This window comes from Acipenser ruthenus, chromosome 5, assembly GCF_902713425.1.
Source record: "Acipenser ruthenus chromosome 5, fAciRut3.2 maternal haplotype, whole genome shotgun sequence".
Taxonomy (NCBI): domain Eukaryota; kingdom Metazoa; phylum Chordata; class Actinopteri; order Acipenseriformes; family Acipenseridae; genus Acipenser; species Acipenser ruthenus.
The window spans coordinates 9,435,647-9,457,041 of NC_081193.1; the positions used below are offsets into that span (position 1 = coordinate 9,435,647).

Consider the following 21,395-nt stretch of genomic DNA (forward strand, 5'->3'; position numbering starts at 1 on the left):
TGTTTGTGTTAAAGGTGTTAAAACTGCAGTGCTTATACCAAAATAGAATTCACTGAAGCTAGTTTGCAGGTTTCTTCAGTAACTTGGCCTTCTGTTCACTTTACTTTATCAGAATATACATTGAAAATTCACTTTGCCTAAAGGTCATTTTAATTGTAATGGAGATGTGTAAAGAAAAGGCCTAGCAGCTATACATTTTACAGGTTTGTTTTTTATGTACGGAGAGGACTCTAATTATCCAGCAGCCCAGGGCAACTTGAGGCACTGCTACTCAGCCAGGAGGTGTGTTTTCCTCACCCAAAAACAGTGTGATCAGGTCTAAAGTGGTTTCAAATTGAATGAAACATAATAAAAGTAAGAGTTTTCAGAAAGCTCGAAGTGACTTTATTGTGAAAAGAGCAAGTACTAGGAGATCACTGCAGTCTTTCAGAACAAACCAAGATGCTGGCTGTCCATGATTTTTTTTTTTTGTTCCTAATAGCATAAATACCCATCATAGCTGGCATTTGGCACAGAATGATGAATATATGTCTCCTCTGTCGGCTATGGGGCAGTTATGCCCACTGTGGAGAGTATTCTTTCTCAAATGTATCTGGATGACAAAAGTGTATGGGTTCATTCAAATCTCTCATGCTTTTATGCAGTTTAACATTACTCTTCTTTAACTGTGAACTGAAATTCAACCTGTTATCACTGCTTAAGCTGCTTTCCATTTTCTACTTAACCTTGCAGCATTCAGCCTCATTGAATCCTCCGGTTCACAGTAAATAATCCCTGTTATTATTATTATTATTATTATTATTATTATTATTATTATTAGTATTAGTATTAGTATTAGTAGTATTAGTATTATTTATTTATTTATTTATTTATTTATTTCTTAGCAGACGCCCTTATCCAGGGCGACCTACAGTTGTTAAACAATATCACAATACAAAGTATCACATTACAAAATATCGCATTACGGATAAGAGCAGTTATACAATAAAATCAGTAGAAAATGAAAAAATTCAAATAAAAGCAAAATAAAGAATACAGTAAATAATTATGTTTAAGAGCGAATTCGACTAAGAGCAGTTAAACTTGTAGTAAAGATATTTGCTCATAAGAGTAAATTCCATAAAGAGCAAGTAGTAAGTACAATAAATGGATAAGAACAATATCAAATAAAAGCAATTACAAAAAACATGAATATGGTTACCTTTAAGAGTTAAAATCAAGTACAGGATACAGAAAATGTAGTTATGATTAAGAGCAGTAGTAAAATACAGCAGTGTGCGGAGCAGTTAAGTGCAAGTACAAGATGATGCAAGTACTAATACAATTGTGTCTTGAGGAGGTGCCGGAAGGTGGTCGGGCTGAGCAGTCCTGATATCCGTGGGTAGGTCGTTCCACCACTGAGGGACAAAAGTGGATAAGGAGCAGGCTGTGGGAGCGGAGGGGGGTACAGCTAATCTGCCGGTGGCAGGGGAGCGAAGGGGGCGAGAGGGAGTGTAGGGAGAAATAAGTCTGGAGATAGGAGGGAGCAGAAAGGTCGAGCCAATGGAGGGAGTGGAGCAGTGGAGTAGCGTGGGGGAGACGAAGAAGGGAAAAGACAAGGCGAGCAGCAGAGTTTTGGAGCGGACGGATAACGGAAGCAAGGAGGCCGACCAGGAGGGATAGTACCAGGGCCTGAACTAGGAGCTGCGTGGAGTAGTTGGTAGTGAGGAAGGGGCGAATTCTACGTTGCCGAGGAAGAAGCGACAGGAGCATGCCAGAGTAGAGGTGTTCTGAGAGTAGGAGAGGGAGGGGTCGAGGGTAACACCGAGGTTCTTGGTGGATGAGGAGGGAGAGAGGGCGGTGGATTCAAGAGGAATAGTGATAGAGAGATCAGCGGTGCGGAGGAAGAAAAGGAGTTCTGATTTGGAGAGGTTGAGTTTAAGATGATGCGAGTGCATCCGGGAGGAGATGGTCGAGAGACAGGTAAAGATACGGGAGGAGATGTGGGAGTCAGAGGGGGAAAAGGGCATCATCACCCTACAGTTTGCTGTGTTTTTCTCTACATTTCTTCACTGTCAGATCTTTCAGTTCGATTAAAAAGGAGGTTAACGAAATGTTTGCAGAGTAACCCTACCGCAATGTGTGTTAACAAGTACCATTTTGATGCAAATTTGTCCCCTGCAGTCGATTTATTACTACTTCATTGCAATTGACCTTGTTGCCGCAGCTTAGACATTGCTTAGGTTGATGAGATTGGTTTGTACGAGCAGTTCAGAAAATAGCTTCTCACAGCAATGGTCGGTTTTACTCTAAAATAGAATTCCCGTGTCTGTTTATCACATTGTTGTGTAGTTTTGCACTTTGTACCCTCAACCTTATGTAAACCAAACTTTGCCCACTGCTGGTTTTAGCTGTGGGGGACACATGGTTTCCACCCCTTTTTAAAAATTACTTTCCACTTATTAAATATTAAATATTAAAAAGATTTTGGCTTTAAGTTTTGGATAGCAGTTTATTTGTAGACAAGAGAGGCTGCAGTTGTGATGTCACAGTGACCCACTTACCTTACTGATGCTTCCTGGTTCTAACCAAGCAAGTGTAGTACGTCAGTCTCGATCTGGCATTAGAATCAAATACCATTAAACAAATTGAAAGCTGCAAGAGGTTTTATGTATATACATACATGATAACAATACTAATTGCAGGACTTTTCTTTCATAAACCATATCTATAAGTTGCTCTCAAATGACAATCAACACCTGTTTCAGCCACAGGTAAATCATTTATTGGTAATCAAATGTTGTGTAAAATAATGTTTACATATCGTACCGGATAATTGATGAACTGGCCCTTAGCTGTGTCTACACAGTACATGAATTCTGTCTTTTTAAGTAATTGCATGTTCATCTGGTACAGTACAGAATAAAAGACAGTATTTCAAAGCCACTTTTAATAACAGGGTCTTGTTAGCAACCCCAGAGGGAAGACTGGGGCTGTGGAAATTATATGCAAACCTCTCTGTATTCACTTCATGAGGTCATACTCATGAAGTGAATATAGACCAAGGGAAATGTGGCTTGTTGCATACGGGGGAGAGATCTGCCAAACAGGTGATGTGCAGAGACCTCTGAAACATAACAGCAGTACAAGCTCAGGACTAAAGACAAGATCCAATTGACAATGCTACTTTATCAGAGTGTGGGTTTACAAGCCGAGTACAGGGTTGAGTCCAGGGTGAGTCGTACCATCATGAGCTATCTAGTTGGAATTCTGAGTTGTCGCACTTTGCTGGGGGATCCACAAGGAGCACTGCTGTAAACACTGCTGTTGACTGGGGAGGAAAATCGGCTGCAGTTGGGTCATCACATTGCACTTCTGTGACCCCTACTGCTCAGGCACTGCAAGAGTCCAGACAGAGACTTCCCAGGCTGGGTTCATTAGCCTGGCAGTCGGTGAAAGGGATGACTGGTTTAGCCGTGGCAACAGAGCCTACACGATGGTCTACAGTTCTTCTGATTGGCAAACAGTTTGAGAGTGCTTTTAATGCTTGATAACTGTATGTGAAAGTACCTTGTCCCATGTTTTATTGGAGCACCTCTGTGAAGCCATGCCAGTTTGACGCCTTCAAATTCCATTTTTCATTATTTGACTGTGGTTCTAGTTTTGGGAAAAAGCACAGCACACTGTCATTGCTCGAGAACTCGCTTATTTCAGCTGCTGGATTAACACGAAGATAAAGTAGTTTCTTTCAGTACATGTGTATTTGAAAGGGCAGCAGGGAGCATCATTGTTATTTTATCATCATTCATCACATAGTTCGGTTTGCAGTGATGAATGGTGCAATTAGATTGAGAAGGGAAGCCCAGTCACTCCTCTCCAGAGGGCTAATTGAAGTCCTTTCGTAATGTGGATATTATCATGGCTCTCTACCACAGGTAAACTGTTATAGATTATTAACATCAAGATACATTTAAATTAAAATAAATTGAATATTGAGCTGTTGAATATCAATCAAAAAAAAAATAATGTATGTATTTATTTCAGCAATGGAAATAAGACTCTGATTGTATGGCAGCATCACCCATTCCAGGGATTAATACTAGCTTGATAAGCCACGGTGTACACATAGCAAGGTCTCTTATTAAACTCATGGTAAAACCAGGAATGCCTCAAACTGCTATGCAGTAGGAGTCTTATTTCCATTTATTTATTTATTTGTTTATTTATTAATAAGGGTCAGATTTTGATATAGATAGAGAGATATTAAAATGCACTAATAAAGACACTTGCAGAAATGTTTGGCCCCTTGAGTTTGTTATAAGTTTTGAATGTAATTTTGATTGATAACAGCAGCTGATTGAAGTAGTCATGGATAAACTGTTAAAATGGGGCCCATCTAACAGTGCATGTGAGGGCCCTGTTTTAGTATTTAGTTCTGCCAGTTTGACTGCTTTGCTTTCTTATTTTTTTTTAATTCATTTTTGTATGTTTTTGTCTCTGCAGGATCTGAAAAAGCCTTTCGACAAGGCCTGGAAAGACTATGAAACTAAAGTGTAAGATCCACTTAAAGTACTGTAATTTATTAGCCCATTCTTTAGAAACCATTTTAATGTTAAGCACACGGATATATCTGGTTGAGATTAATTGGCCTTTAAGGTCTTATTTTGTCACTAGTGACCTTGAACAAAGCAATGTTAACTTTTTTGTTATTGTATTTATTATTTTATTTTTGTATAACTTCCCGGTACATTTTAAGAGATGGCATTATACTTTCAGTGTACCTCAAAACTGCATGTTGTTTCAGACTGCCCTCCTTGTTATAGAAGTGACACTGCATGAACAAACTTTTTTGTGACATTTGAAATTCTTGTAATTTTTGCATGTAATGTTGGACAAGGTATTTGATAGCAATCTGTATATATTTTACAAGCTGCAAAGGACATTCTATACTGAGAGGGTAATTTTCACATTTTTTTTTTTTAAAAACTAGCATTTGATTGAAAAAATTATCTTCTTGCATTTTGGCCTGAACATTCCATTTTGGTCGTGATTAAGATCTTTTTGACACACTAACTGCTACAACTGTAAAAAAAAAAATCATAATAATAATTGTAACAGCTGTTGGCATAATTTTATCTCAACAATTAACAGGGTTAATATATCTTTGTGAACTCACACAGTATAGTGGATTATCTTTTCAATTATTTTATGAACAGTACAGTGTTTTCTTGGTTCCATAATCATTAAGTTAACTGTTCCACATAGTTTACATTATGTCATGCATGAAGCCTGAATCGCGAAATAGCATTCTCCTTTTCTGGGTCCTTTTCATTTACAGACAAAAAGGGATGAAATACTTAACTGCAAACACAAGTTTGGCCCCCACTGCATTTAACTGGTTTGAAACTATTCCACGTTTTCTTGTTCGAGTTTGAATTCAACTTCATGTCTGTACACCTGAACTGTTCTTGTCTATTCTGCAGTGGTTTTCCTGTGCTTTAGCCAAGGACTGTTCAAGTGATGTGCATTAACATTATGCAGTACTACTAATATTGCAATGATTTGGTTTTCTTTGTGCAGCTCAATGCCATGTTTGTCTTTGCGTAGTGGTGTAACTGTTATATATAAATGTAGCTGTATATGTCGTGTCTTGATCTTTTATTTTAATTTTGAAGACTTCAGAGCTATTGTGCAGTAGAATTCAATTTAATAATTGTTTATGAAAACCACAGCACAGAGTTTCATGTATTGCAAGTACGTTTTTAATATCTACTCATTGTAGTAGTTCATTAAATATTTATACAATCAATGCATGATGGTATGAAATCCTGTGTTTGAAGCTTACAAATACAGAATTGACATTTTTTTTTTTTTTTTTAAATTACATATTTTCTGTATGCACATAAAAAGCAGCACTGGAAAGAATGCTTTGATGCATGGAATGCTTTTGCTTTTTTCGTTATTTTTTATTATTATTTTTTATTTTTTTTAAACCTTTGTACTTCATTTGCAGTACGAAAATAGAGAAAGAGAAAAAAGAGCATGCGAAACAGCACGGGATGATCCGGACAGAAATCAGTGGGGCGGAAATAGCAGAAGAAATGGAAAAAGAAAGGCGGTTCTTTCAGTTACAGATGTGCGAGGCAAGTTCTGATTTCTACACCAGCACCATAAGGTTTTATACACTGTTTCTCCCCCACTATTAGCAGCAGAGTGGCATAGCTCAGCTGCATTCTCCATAGTGTATATATACTGCAACGTATTACGCTCCAGCTTTCAAAAACATCTTAATGTTGTGTTTACTCTTACTAATGTGTGCGCTACTTCTGTTGCATTGGTCTTTTTAATCAGCTTTTCCAAATCATTCCAAATATGATATCTGTATGAAATAATAATCACAATTGTTCTGAATAGAAACCTCAAGATGTGTTGTAGTCAAAAACGATCTGCAATATACTTTGAGTGAGAAAGTTAGAATAACACAAACATTCCCTTATTGTGTGTAGTTGATGCTATTATCTTTCATTATCCCTGATGGGGGTGGATCTGGAATCTGGGGTAACAAGGAGGTATCTGTCTGTATGTTCGTATGTATATAATGTATGTAGGTCATGATGGTTTGCTTTTTCATGATCCTGGTGTCTCAGATTTTATATTGATGGCCAGTGCTGGGGAGAAGTATAGTAGACATTTTTATTTTCCTCATAGCAGTTACTCTTCATTTGGCAATGAATTTAATTCATTTTTTGTAATTGCTTTTAAAGTATCTTCTCAAAGTCAATGAGATCAAGGTGAAGAAGGGAGTCGATTTGCTTCAGAATCTCATCAAATACTTCCACGCCCAGTGCAAGTAGGTTCATTAGATGCTCTTCTGATGCCTTTGTTTCATTCAAGAGTTCTGTGTGCTCATCCTCTACATAGGGGAAACAATAACAGTTGGATATTAGTTTCTTTCAGGATGGGCTAAAAGCTGTAGAAAGTCTTAAACCTTCAATTGAGAAACTTGCAACAGATTTGCACACGGTAAGTTTCTGTAACAGTAAACCTATTTTTTTATTGTTTTTATTTATTTATGCATCAGAATTATTTTCTTTCCCTTTACCTTGCCTAGATATAAGTGGCCTTTTTTAATCCGGCTTCAAGCTCATATACAGCATTTGTAACACAAATTTGAAAGTTTAGTATATTAGTTAAGTTTTGCAGTCCCAGCTATAAGGCTGTGTGGTTAGCTTTGCAGACTGTGGTGCTGATAGCTGCCCGTGCAGGATTGCATCGTCGAAAAGCTGCATGTTAGGTGTTGTATGATGCTGATGAGTAGGGATGTTCGATTCATTTCTTTACATTTTCAACATGTTTAAACTAACATGTTGTGAGTCTTTGTAACCAGTCCGAATCCCTCCATTAGATAACCGTTTTGTGTATTATATTTGTACAACTTTTATGTGTATGGAGAATACTTATTATTATTATTATTATTATTATTATTATTATTATTATTGACAAATTTGTACTCAATGTTTCTTCTGTACTTGGCATGCATGTTTTTGGCAAAGCAAAATTCTAACCCTTTAAATACTTGGCAAGTGTTTAAACCGCTGTCTAGTTGCTATTTTTCTCCTTTCTTCACACAAAGCATTATTATTATTGCACATACTAATTTCATCCCAAATACGGCTCCCAGATTAAACAAGTACAGGATGAAGAGAGGAAACAGCTCACTCAGCTGAGAGACGTGTTGAAATCAGCGCTGCAGGGGGAGCAGAAAGAGGTAAACACTATTTACTGCTTTCAGTAAAAATTACAAGATTAAGACGTTGGCCAAAACAGACGTTAGCTTTGCTTCTGGCACTTTTTTTTATGGTTGTGTTTCAAGCTAAAATTTTGAACATGACAACTCCATTGTTTCTGCTTTTAGTAAATATTATGTTTAATCATGGAATATCTTGAAATAACTTTTTTTACTGTGAAAAAATACATCCCTGCATATTGTACATACACATACACATTATATATATATATATATATATATATATATATATATATATATATATATATATATATATATAGTTCTGACCTCTTTTTTTTTGCTGGTATGATAGATTCACCTTCAGTAGCTCCTCTTGTTTTAATAAAAAATGTGGTCACAATGACTAATACTGGATTTAAAGAACACCCACCATAACCAGTAGGGGACCGGCGTTAAAAATAAATGTGTAGGCTTTTGTTTTTGTCTTGACTATTTTCCTGTATGTGTTACAACATGTCATTTTGCAAGTGCATTCATTTAAAGTACTTTTTCATTTAATAATGCATGATTGAAAAGATGTGTTGAATTAAATGTCTGAACTAAATAAATACATTGAGAGGTAAAACATACATGTACAGGTAATATGTTGCAGGTGTAACTACTGCTTTCCTGTTGCTTTTTCTGAAGCATGTTTTCTTTTCCTCTTAACTGCATTACCCCTTTTGTGAACGAAGTCTAGGAGAGTAAGTGCATTTGCATTCTTAGTAAATTGTTATTTTGTTTTGTCATAACATTGTCCTTTTGCTTAACAACCACACAGTCTGTCCATGCAATCGCTAAAAAGCACAGAAAGATAAAGGCATTGCAAATTGATACTGCTTCTGTAAGGAACCCTTACTAGGGAGCTTGTCAGTCAGTATTCTTATAAAACTAAAGGATTGGTTTTTCCTTTATTAAAGTGCATGTGTTACTGAGCTGTGCAGGGTTTCAATACACCAGCATCCTTTTCTGTACCTGTAAGATTGGAGCTTTATTAAAGTGCATGTGTTACTGAGCTGTGCAGGGTTTCAATACACCAGCATCCTTTTCTGTACCTGTAAGATTGGAGCTTTATTAAAGTGCATGTGTTACTGAGCTGTGCAGGGTTTCAATACACCAGCATCCTTTTCTGTACCTGTAAGATTGGAGCTTTATTAAAGTGCATGTGTTACTGAGCTGTGCAGGGTTTCAATACACCAGCATCCTTTTCTGTACCTGTAAGATTGGAGCTTTATTAAAGTGCATGTGTTAATGAGCTGTGCAGGGTTTCAATACACCAGCATCCTTTTCTGTACCTGTAAGATTGGAGCTTTTGGAAAGCAAATCAGCACATTCAACAATTAAATGCATTCTCTTATAATATTTTAGGTTTATTAAACAAATTAAAGAAATCACTAAGCGAGGATGATTCATGCAATACAAATGTCATTTCTTAGCATTTTATTGTCAAATATGCTTGACTTGTACGGTACATACAATATGTTGATTAGAGAAAGTATGACGAGAGAGAGAAGGTAGACTCTTGTTTTAAGCTTGAAAGTCGCACAGTGACTTGTACAGATGAATGTTCTAAGAACATGTTTTAAATGTGTATTCATTTCCTTTTTTTGGCACAATTTAATACATGGCCTAAAATCTATGTAAAAGGGAACCAAGTAAATAGACCCACTAGTTGTTTAGTATTGCAATTGTGTACAATAAGTGCTTCTTCCATTCAGAATTATTTGTATTTGGTTTGTAAGGATTCTCAGGTTCGTCAGAGTGCAGCCTATAGTTTACACCAGCCTCAGGGAAACAAAGAGCACGGCACTGAGAGAAGTGGAAACCTCTACAAAAAAAGTGACGGGTAGGTATGAGGAACTGGGATAATGAGACCATCAACCCCAGGATTACAGGGGCCTCGGTACATGCAATTTGATTTGACTGCCTGTTCTCAAATTTGCCTCTGTGTGTGTTGAAAGCAGGATATGTGTGATATAGATAGATAGATATTACAGTAGAGAGTCAATTATCTGAAGAAATTGGGACTGATAATAGTTTGCATAATCGAACTCATGACATCTAGTGGTCAATCCATTACACTGCAGGACACAAAGCTTTCATTCTCAACCACAGTAATCATATCGGTCCGCTTTTAAGAATCAACCGCTTATAAGAACCATATCATCCAGGACGGATGTGATTCTTATAAACAGAGTGCACTGTAATAAAAAAAAAAGAAAACACACACACACACACACACACACACAGCTTACATATGTTACATAATCTATCAAATGATTCCAATACATTGTTATATTAACTCTACTGTTCAGGGATCGGTGCCACAAATGGGAAATCCATTTTTTTAACATTTATTTATTTATTTATTTTTTTAAATATTCCCTTTTGTTGACAATTCTTTTTTTTTTTTTAAAGAAATTTTGTGTAAAAGTGTACTGGTAAATTAAAGACTATACATAATTCATATACACTTATGCGTTCTGTGAATTAATATTGAAAAAAAAAAACTTTTCACTGTGGTAGGGCAATTTTGTTTGGCATAATTATTTACATACCACGGTTTTCTCGTCCGGTTCCTCAAAATACTTCCTCGCCTTAACGTGATAGATCCTTCCTTGCCTTCATTAGGTACGAGGGCCCTTGAGGTTGCACGCTTGCACCGCTAACCTTGGGTTATGGGATTCTGATGCGTCCCTCATATGCTGCCGTTCCTTCTCCCTCGTGACGGCTCTGGTATACTTTCCCATAAGTCATGTTTTGAATGAATTGAAAGGGAAAGTTAGGTTACTTACCGTAACCCTGGTTCCCTGCGAGGTCGCATCGAGCGCCCTTAGAAGTGGGATTAACCATTACCTTCAGCAACACCCCTGGAATAAAAATACTGATATAGCTAAAGATTCTGAATTCCGTCAGGCAAACAAACACTTAAATCTACAAGTTAAACATTCAGCTTGTCTGGCTTAAATTATAAAAGCCGATTTCAAGAACAGATCTAACTGTATCGTCTAGAACTTTGAGTGAGAAAACAGCTACTAACTTGCTCTATAAAGTACTGTATGGTTCAAGACACAGTGTGTTTTTTTGTTTTTTTTATAGAAGAGGAAACGAAAACATCTCAAATCTCTGTAAAAATAACTTGTACTGTTGTACTTCCAAATGGCACGGGCCATTAATATGTCACTCAAACATCAGCATTACAGACCGAAAATCACCAAGGTGGTCCTAAGACAGTCCCAATACCTGATATACGAAAGTACTCGCAGTCAGATTTCGAACATTGTCCTGTAAAAAGCTTTAAGCTGTGCTTTTCCAAATTCCGAACAGCCAAGGCTTTTTCAAATTCCACCAAAAAAAAAAAATCAGTTGACATCTGGTACAGGAAGCATCCCCGCGGTGAACGTTTTATTGCCATTTTGATGAAAAAAATCTCTTTATTTACAACATACACCAACCACTGTGCTCGTGCCACTTGTTGCCAAGTTTTAAGCGATGCTGGAGTTGAAGACAGGCACTTTATTTCAGTATCTGGACACAAGAGCGAACTCAGTCTCAAGCATTAGGTGACAAACATGGATGAAATGCAAAAAAGGGAAATAAATACATTTCTTAACGTAAGTCTTGAGGAACAAGTCCTCCCTGAGCAATGCAATAGGAGAGGTATTACTAGCTTTTCAACTCTTCAGTTACTAACGGTGCTTCAGGACACTTAGGTGTTAGTGGTACACATTTTACAGGATGTACATTTGTTTTTAATAAATAGTTTCGTCTCGTTTAACTAGCCTCACATGATTTCGCTTGCAGTCCTCTCTGCAAACTGCGCTAGATGACATCTATTATACAGTAAGTGACACCCTTCACACGACAACGTATTAACTATTAACAGCAACTGTTTTCCTGCCCGATGTCACAAATGCAGCCGTGACTGTCATTTACTGTGCTGGATATACCTTATTTGCACAAAATATCTACCTGTGGAACAGTAAAACTACCTAATAAAACGCTACTGTATGTATTAAACTACGTATTAAACGCAAAAGACCTGCCTGTGGAACATAAAAACTGTAGGCGTACCTAATAAAAAAAACCTACTGTATATATTAAACTGCTTATGTTAAACGCAGAGTAATTCCCCATTAAAACCCATGTTGCTTGGCAGGGACATGCCTCCTCAACACATTGTAAACGGAACTCTGTTCTAACAGGAATCCATTATAAGTGGAGTTCCTTAGATTAGCATGAAGTATTTTTTCAAATTTTTTTAGAAAGCAAGCCTTGTTTGTTAACAGTCACTAAAAGTAGTGTAGCTGTAGGGATGCAAAACTACAGAGTCAAATACTGTAGGTATACTGTTTGCAGGTGTATGGAACTGATATCTCTATAGAGTCTTATAGAGCTGATACTGTGTACTGTTTTTCATTGCATTGAATGTATGCAACTTAACCCTTCTGGTTTTAAAGTACTGTGTCATACAATGCTAACTGCAATTTTATTTTTGTATCTTTTTTTTTAGCATACGCAAAGTATGGCAGAAAAGGAAGTGCAGCGTTAAAAATGGGTATCTCACCATATCTCACGGGACGGTAAAGAGATTTTCCATTCTTAATAAACTGGGTATATGAAGTAGCTGCAGCTGTGATGACCCTAACACGGAAACAAGCCGAATGATTTTACGTGTTTTTGTGGTTTATTCCCAGCCATATCGGGCATTTCCCATAACAACCAGATACTTTGCTGAAGGCGACAGCAGAGATCGCCTTTCAGCAGGCAATTCAGTTTGTGTTAACAGGCTTGTAAGTGGAAAGTGTGACCAATAATACTGTGTGTGTGGTGTGTGTGTATATGTATGTTTGACGTTGACACGGGTACCCAGAAACTCAGGTACTGTTTCCTTTTGTAAAAGTACCCAAACTGTTTAACATCCAATTGTGCAGCATTAGTTCAGGTTTGTCATACTTTCCAATAGTAAAGAGGCTGCGAAAGCAGGTAATCTTAAAACAGAAGAGGAATAGAGTATTTCCTATTTCTGCGATTCTTATTAACACTGGGATTGATATGTGTCTGGATACCCGTGTGCTATTTCAGAACGGGTACCAGCGGTTCCCACTGCCTGCCTCCTAGTATATGTGTCTAGATAATTCTATGCATGCAGATGTATTTCAGTGTAAAGACCACCTATCTGTAGTGACTGCTAGCTGTTAATCTGGACATAGAGCATTTGTGGATGGTCCCTTGAGTTGGTGTAAGCATGTTTCCTGTATTGAACTGACACGGTTGTTGGCTGTGTTGTTAATGTAAGTGGGCAGTTAATCCGCGAAAGGAATATAGATATCATGCAAGCCCTGAAGAGTGTCAGGCCACACTACCATCACAACATGTGGTGGCCTGTTCTGTGGGACTCGCTCTGTAGCCTGTGCAGCTCCCACTGTTGTGCTGCTGCGTAGGGCTCCAGTAGGGCTTTGCATGACCAGTGTTATCTATATCCTGAGAGGAAGCAGCTTAGGAGCTGGAGAACGGTAGTCTGAAAGTATGATTTTAAACTGTCGATTTAAATGGAGGAAGGACAAAGACTGGTTTCACAGACCCTGATTAATGCTAATCTTGTACCCCTTTTCCACCGGCTCATCTGCACCATGAGGACCCCAGGCGAACCGAGCGAGAACTAAACCGTGAAAATCTGGTTCTGGCTCGGATCACAGTCAGGGGCTGGGTTAATGATTTTCATCATTGTTGCGTCAGTCTGTACACAGTGTGCAAGGCTAAAATATCTTGCTAGTCGGATCCAAATTACTGCTCTTTCCCCACCGAAGTTAGCCTTAGTCTTGGAATACGTAATGTTACCTTAGGAAAGGTAGTCCATAATTAATGCATGCTAATCAGGTTCTGTGAAAACCAGCCGCATGTAAGGCAGTCCAAGATTAGAGACATGCCAGCATTTAATTACTCATGAAAGGCGGCACTTTGAAGCTTAGAATTTAACCATGAGAACTTTTTGAAATGTACTTGCATGTCTTGGATGTCTTAGCCTGTGTGTCACAATGGCTCTCACAACTCCACAGCCTATTTAGACACTTGGTTTACAAGCTGCAGCAGGGTCCGACTTTTGCATGTGTTTTTACTTATTTCTGCTTCTCTCACCCAGGCTAACAGACCACCAGCAAAGCTCAATCTATTAACTTGCCAAGTGAAACGCAACCCGGACGAGAAAAAAAGCTTTGATCTCATATCACGTAGGTTGATGCATTTCAATGCCTCTCAGAGCTCTGTTGCTCTGCTCTGCTCCTCTCCTGGGTTCTTGCTGTACTGTACAATGCAATCAGGGCCAGTGCTGCTCAGGATTGTGGGTAACTCTGTATTGTCATTGTGCAGCTTCCTTAGTGAAGACCTTAGCAGAGGATTATTTCAGCTTTAGAGGCAACTCAAAAAGCTTTGTCTTTTCTTTGCTAGTTCCCCCCCTCCCCTTAGTGATGAGAGGAATATCCAAGACCTTGATTTAGCAGTAAAGTCTTACTGGTCGCTTAACATTCACAGCACCAGATAATAGCTAATGTCCACAGTTTTTATTGTGATCAGTGAAAATTCAGAACAGTGCTGTGATTTAGACCTATCGTGGGGAAACAAACAGTGGGAAATTACAAACAAACACGTGTTAAAATGTTAAACTGTGGTACCAAAGAAATCCTTGGGATGGAAAAAAATAGCATCACATAATTTATTTATTTATTTTAATCCCAGAACACCAACACACTCCCCACAGTACGGGCGTTATGCGTTAACCTTTATTTTATCTCTGAAAACCTCTATATAAACTATGGGTCATATTTTAATACGATTTTTCTCGACACTAAATTTAAACCTTATTTTTGTGGGGTTCAACAACAGATACAATAGTGCTGTGTTCTATTTTCCGCAACAGAAGCAACGTTCAATGAAAAGTTTCTAAAATTTAAAAACAAAGGTTGTAAGAGAATGCTATCCTTTACTGAATCCACTCCTGTATCTTAAGTGATCTCTGATAAAACTTCCTAATGCCCTTTCCCTTCCCCTCAGGAGAGTGTGTTGGGTTCTGTAGAACTCTAAACCTCCTATGAAAACCAACTTACTTGCAAAGGATTTGTTTTTGCAAAAGAACTAGATCAGGATTTCGATTTGTGTTGTCAACCCCAGTTGGAACTCAGTAACTTCTATTTACATTCAGCCAAGTGATATGAGTGCCTTTTTAAGTATATAACACAATAATCAGTGTCCCGGGATACAGTGAACATACTATATGTAAGATACATTTAATGCATGTTAGCAGTGTATTTGTAACTGTCTTCTTCTCCTCTTCAAACAGATGACAGAACGTATCACTTCCAAGCAGAAGATGAACCAGAGTGTCAAATGTAAGTGATGCATCATTTCACAGAAAACTTGTACACAGTAATTTGGGTTCTGATAAATAACACCTGCTCGTGCTGTACATTCAGTGCAACCTCCTGTCGTGCCACAGCTTGTATTTTTTTCAATGTCTGATGTCACGTGCCTGTTTTAATGACTTGCTGTTTTGTGCTGTATCAGATGGATGTCAGTGTTACAGAACAGTAAGGAGGAGGCGCTGAACAACGCTTTCAAAGGCGGCGACCACGACGTGGGAGAAAATAACATTGTTCAGGAGCTCACTAAAGCCATCCTGGCAGAGGTGACGAGGATGACAGGGAACGACGTATGCTGTGACTGTGGCGCCCCAGGTGAGACGCCGAATTACTGTATCTTATAGCTGTGTCTTTATAGCCAGTTCAGTTCCCATAAGCTATAAGATACAGTAATTGTGTTTTTATAGTATTTATATCAGGAGAAGGCATGTGGTTTAGTGTGGACAAGTACAGTAGCTGTAGATCAGACTTCATAAATGAGTGTCTTTGTGATTGTCGGAGAAGTTGGTAAAACCATAAGTTTGGTAACGTGAAATAACTGCACATCAAACTTGTTTTATCTATATACATGGGAATACAGGTATTTTTTTTTTTTTTTTTTTTTTTACAAAGGTTGTTCGTTTCCAAGAAATAATTTTGTGCTGCAGTCCTTGCATGCTTTCAGCTTGTCTTGGGTCTGCTGGTTTGCACTTGGATGTTAACCCTTGCAAATGCTGTCTTGCAGATCCTACATGGCTTTCTACAAATCTGGGGATTCTAACCTGCATCGAATGTTCTGGAATCCACCGAGAGCTGGGTGTCCACTATTCCAGAATACAGTCTCTTACACTGGACAAGTTAGGAACATCTGAACTCTTGGTAAATATTCATGTATTGCTCTTTACTTGTTCAGTTCATTATTATTGTTATTATTTGTTTATTTAGCAGACGCCTTTATCCAAGGCGACTTACAGAGACTAGGGTGTGTGAACTATGCATCAGCTGCAGAATCACTTACAACTACGTCTCACCCGAAAGACGGAGCACAAGGAGGTTAAGGGACTTGCTCAGGGTCACACAATGAGTCAGTGGCTGAGGTGGGATTTGAACCGGGGACCTCCTGGTTACAAGCCCTTTTCTTTAACCACTGGACCACACAGCCAGTTCATGCTATAGATGTGTGTCTGGGAATGGAGAGATAGAAGTAAGAGGTAATCAACCAAATTACATTGGGTTCCAAAGTGTGCTAAATGCCTCTAAATGTGTAGTCTGATTAACACTGCATCTTGCCAGCAGCTAAACAAAATATTCTGCGAGTAACAGGGAAAGTACTTCATTATTTATTATTATTATTTATTTCTTAGCAGACGCCCTTATCCAGGGCGACTTACAATCGTAAGCAAATACATTTCAAGTGTTACTTCATTTCCTAAAATGTAAAAATATAAATCAGAGTAGAAGATTGAATTATGCTAGTATGGATTCTAGGAAAACAGTTGGTTAAAATAACAGATTGAAAAAGCGTTCTTACAAATCCATTTTCCCATCGGTATTTAATTTTGTCTTTTATATGCCTCTTTGGGTGAGCACTCAATGTGTTCTTGCAGTACACAGAAGCCACAAGTCTCACGCTGTACATTTCTGTTTTGGCAGCTGGCCAAGAACATAGGGAACGCTGGATTTAATGAGGTAATGGAAGCTTGTCTGGCATCTGAGGAGGTGATCAAACCCAGTCCCACCAGCGACATGTAAGCGATGAATCACCAGCTACAGAACTACAGGTCTGGTTTCATCATCCTGCCACCCCCATCCATCTTATGGATGCCAAGGGTAACTAATGCCACCCCTGGATGCTGATGTCTTTCACTCATTGAAAATTATTGTTATTGTCCACTGTTGTATTTGAAATACAGGGATGGACATAAGACTCCCGTTGCATAGCAGTTTGATCCATTCCTGGTTTTACTATTTAATAAGACACACACCTGAGCTTGTTACCTACACACTGCGGCTAATCAAGCTCCTATTAAAACCTGGAATGGGTGAATCTGCTGTGCCACAGGAGTCTTCTTTCCATCCCTGAAATAGCAAAACACATTGAATTGTGATGTTCTAACCTGGGGTGGCTTCACCGGATGATGTGCTAGAATGACATTCATGTGGCTATATATTCTTAGATAACTCTATTGTATACAGAGACCTCTTCTGTTTGTGTGTGTTGGCATGGGATACTCATTTCTTATTGTACCATTTTTCAATGGTATCCTTTTCAGCATTTTTGTGGATGACAGGGACTGTTCTTATTTTTTTTGTTTAGTACTCCACTGAAACACTTTTTGGACCAAAACGCAAACCATTTCCCCAGGTCTTTTTATCAAACGTGAAAGAGGTGCATCAGGGAGACTCTTCTGCACTACATTTACTATATTTAGTGATTATATTTCAGCCATTGCCATTTCTGAGCTTAACACTGTTTGCCTATGAAGACAAATAGATAATAGACTGGATGTTTAAATGAAAATGTGGATGTTTATACACAAAATATGACAATTTTGTAATTCCTGCAATATTTATTTTATTTAAAAAAATAGTTAACCCACAGATTTGATGAACAGTATTGCTAGAAAGTATTTTATTTAATGTATTTTTTTTTTAATACAGGAATGCACGAAAGGACTATATCACAGCTAAGTACATAGAAAGAAAATTTTCCCGTAAGAAGTGTGTTGACAACGCAGCTAAGCTCCACAGTCTTTGTGAAGCAGTAAAAGCCAAAGATATTTTTTCTTTGGTTCAAGTCTATGCTGAAGGTGTGGATATGACAGATCCCATTCCACTGGCAAATGGGCATGTAAGTACCAAGCTCTTTGAGAAAAGCCTGCCTAAAATCAGACACTAGAGACTGAATTTGAGGGAGTGAGGAGAAAAAAAACACCCTGCTGCTGTTAATTCTGTTTAATTGGGGGGTGGCTGTTCGCAACAAAAGCTAGTTAATCAAAGGCCACATTAAATAACAATTAGTGCTGATTGCATCTAGTAGGAGTCTGTAACATTTCCATAGAGCTATGTATTCATTAAGTCTTTGTAGTTTTTCTGTAAGCATGCTTTAACAACAACAAAAAAAACAGCTATTATGGCTTTTCTCAGGGGTGAAAAAGGAGTGTTATCCTTGCTTTTCACTAAGTGTTTTATTCCAACTTGTACAACCAGCCTAAAATAACTAAATACAGCTGCTGTTTGGTTTATTAAAATAGACCATGTATGTGTTTGTTTGTTTTTTTTCTTTTTAGAATTAACCAGCTGTGGTATTTAGATATGCCACCTCCTGATCATTAATGTTTGTTCGTATCAGAGTGCCAGTGATGACAGGTGCCTGTTTTTTCAGGAACATGGAGAAACTGCCCTGCATCTTGCAGTTAGACTGGTGGACCGGACATCCCTGCATATGGTTGACTTTTTAGCCCAAAACAGGTGAGAAGCTGTAACTTGAAGAAAGGGCTGTTGGGTTGAGAACAGCAGAGGTCGCTTTCCAGTTTGTGATATTTTATATTGCCTTCTATTGAACAAGTAGGGTATTTTTTTTAATTAACATGGATTTTTAGACAGTAGAGCCCATGATATATGAAGGCTAATGAAAATAACAGCAAAGTATACCATTTATCTGGTCTTCACAACTGTGTGTGTTGGGCCTAAGAAGGGAACACATACCGTACCTTCTAATGAAATGAATTATGAGGTTGCTACCATGTAGCTGCTTTTTAAAAAGTATAACTGCAATTTAATTCATTTAAAAGCAACTGTATGTTATTGTCAGCACTCAAATACGTCCCTGCTGATTTTATTAAGCTGGTACGTTCGCAAAGTGTTTGTACTCTGGCAGCGTAATACATCAAGTGAACTCGGAAACGACCATCTCTCGCTAGTATAAACGCTCAACTATCTCTCTGTACACCTCCAGTCAGCAGTAAGTCTACAGTCTGTACTGTCATTAACTCTTTTTTTTATAACAACCACTTCACGTGTTCAACAGTGGAAATCTTGATAAACAGACGGCAAAGGGCAGTACAGCTCTGCACTACTGCTGCCTGACAGACAACATCGAGTGCCTGAAGCTGTTACTGAGGGGGAAGGCTTCCATTGAAATAGGTAAGGCAGTGACGAGTGGAAAATGTCAAGCAAATCACTGAGTATAATTGAATCCTTGTTGTCTTTAAATGTACACGCTTTATCAGAATTCAGCTTTTGACAGGAACACAAAATTCCATCCTAAACCTGAGGCCTCCTTTATGTTCATGTTCAGCTGAGTCTGACTGCCCCAGTGAGTCTGACAGGTAGCTTTTTGATTTGAAACTGAAATTTCACAGAAGAGGGAGTTGGTGGTTTCTGGTTTCTGATGGTAAATAGTATTATTTTAGCGTTTAATTGAATTGGTTCAATGGAGTTGACCAAATGGTCAAATAAATGTCAAAAGCTTGTCTTCATTGAGGCTTTCTGAACTCGTGGCTAGATTTTAGAGATGTGATGACTAGCACAGGCGATAAACAATCAGTTTTCTGTTTCTCTAACTTGAAAATCAATATGCAATTAATTTAAAACACACATTGAAAATCAATATGCAATTAATTTAAAACACACATTGAAAATCAATATGCAATTAATTTAAAACACACATTGAAAATCAACATGCAATTCGTTTTAAAACTCCCATTGAAAATGTTCAAACGGTTTTGGCTGACTGTGTATGTGACAAGATTTTCTTCTTGCGTGCTAGCCATTGATTTTTTTGGAGGGAAATGTGCTTTGGAACACCGAGTGTGGGGGATAAATTGTTTAATTTGACAGCCCTTCTGTAAGGTATGAACCAGATCTTTTTCTTTTTGTATTTATTTTAGCCAATGAAGCTGGGGAAACTGCCCTCGACATCGCGAAAAGACTGAAACACACTCAGTGTGAGGAGCTGGTATGTACTGTAGAACTGATGTTTGTGTGGTTTGAGAACAACTGGTTTGTCACTGTGTCAAATTGAATATGCTGTGTGTTTTTTTTTTCCCTCTCTCTTCAATCTTCCAGCTCGCTCAGGCATTATCTGGGAAATTCAATGCCCATGTCCATGTGGAATACGAGTGGCGATTACACCACGAAGATCTGGATGAGAGCGACGATGACGTGGATGAAAAGGTCCGGGCCTCTCTCTGTACTTGTCTGTGTTATCTGTAAATTAAACCTACAAGGTGGAGCTGTTTCTTACTAGCATCGGTTTACTTGCCCACTAATACATATGCAGATGAAATTTCATATATTCAGTGACATTAATCAAGCCACTAAACTCATTTTTTTTTAACTCCGAAATATCAAGTCTGCCATGCATAACCACATGAGATTCATTTAAAATAGAACTGTTGAAGCTGTTTTCTCTATTTTAAGAAGCCTAACCTCAAACTGTTTCTCCGCAGCCCAGTCCCCATCGTAGGGAGGAGAGGCCTGTCAGCTGCTTCCAGCCTGGCACCAGCCAGCTTCAGCCCACCGCAGCCGCCTTGGCAAGTGACGCAGCCAACCTGGTGAAGGACAAGCAGAGAGGCTACATCCCCAGTCTAGTCAACAACGAGACCTACGGGGCAATCCTGAGTGCTAGTCCACCTCCTAACCAGACCACTGTCCCTGTGACTACCAACGCACCCCCACTGCCTCCGAGGAATATAGGCAAAGGTAAGGAGCTGGCATGTTAACAATGCTTGTATGGCACGTTCTCAAACGTGTGTGTTTTAAGTGAGTTGTTTCTGTATATTATAGTAGTAGTAGTGTAAGGCTGGCATGACGTTACTTGGATGGAGAGTGCAGAGTTTTGGTTCTGGCACAGAACACGGCTGACGGGACAGTCCCAACAAGTGCTACATATTTCATGGTTCAATACAGGCCTGGCATAAAGTTGCTTGGGGTATGACACGTAGACTTTTTTACTGCATCATTGTGTTCCCCGTGGCTTGCTCTGGGCCATCATGAAAGGTCAATTAGGTCATGGAACTATGGGTAAATTTGTTACTATGTCACTAAAAATCCTCTAAACATTTCCACCTTTACAGTCCACTTTATAAATGCATGCAGAATCCCCAGTGTGCAATTACATTTCCATATACTATTCCATCTACACAGCTTTAGGGTGACCCAAATATCCCACATTTCCTTCACTGTGACACATGTGACCTGTGTTGTTCAATACCAGAAGTCCCTGCCAACCG

At 38.5% G+C, this 21,395-nt stretch overlaps 1 protein-coding gene across 5 annotated transcripts in view; it reads left to right on the forward strand.

The window, feature by feature from the left end:
* Positions 1–21,395, forward strand: part of LOC117402522 (arf-GAP with SH3 domain, ANK repeat and PH domain-containing protein 2-like) — a 74,520-nt gene that overhangs the window by 43,999 nt on the left and 9,126 nt on the right. For 2 of the 5 annotated variants that reach the window (XM_059023623.1, XM_059023620.1), the window contains exons 5-24: positions 4,483–4,532; positions 4,910–4,936; positions 5,993–6,122; positions 6,744–6,829; positions 6,927–7,002; positions 7,661–7,747; positions 9,508–9,611; positions 12,279–12,348; positions 12,463–12,558; positions 13,908–13,995; positions 15,102–15,150; positions 15,326–15,495; positions 15,905–16,038; positions 16,813–16,907; positions 17,821–18,010; positions 18,545–18,630; positions 19,190–19,305; positions 20,052–20,119; positions 20,230–20,337; positions 20,613–20,865. In XM_059023623.1, coding sequence (XP_058879606.1) covers positions 4,483–4,532; positions 4,910–4,936; positions 5,993–6,122; positions 6,744–6,829; positions 6,927–7,002; positions 7,661–7,747; positions 9,508–9,611; positions 12,279–12,348; positions 12,463–12,558; positions 13,908–13,995; positions 15,102–15,150; positions 15,326–15,495; positions 15,905–16,038; positions 16,813–16,907; positions 17,821–18,010; positions 18,545–18,630; positions 19,190–19,305; positions 20,052–20,119; positions 20,230–20,337; positions 20,613–20,865 — 2,083 coding nt within the window. The remainder of the gene's footprint in view (positions 1–4,482; positions 4,533–4,909; positions 4,937–5,992; positions 6,123–6,743; positions 6,830–6,926; positions 7,003–7,660; positions 7,748–9,507; positions 9,612–12,278; positions 12,349–12,462; positions 12,559–13,907; positions 13,996–15,101; positions 15,151–15,325; positions 15,496–15,904; positions 16,039–16,812; positions 16,908–17,820; positions 18,011–18,544; positions 18,631–19,189; positions 19,306–20,051; positions 20,120–20,229; positions 20,338–20,612; positions 20,866–21,395) is intronic. The other 3 variants (XM_059023622.1, XM_059023621.1, XM_034003755.3) reach the window with 3 other exon arrangements.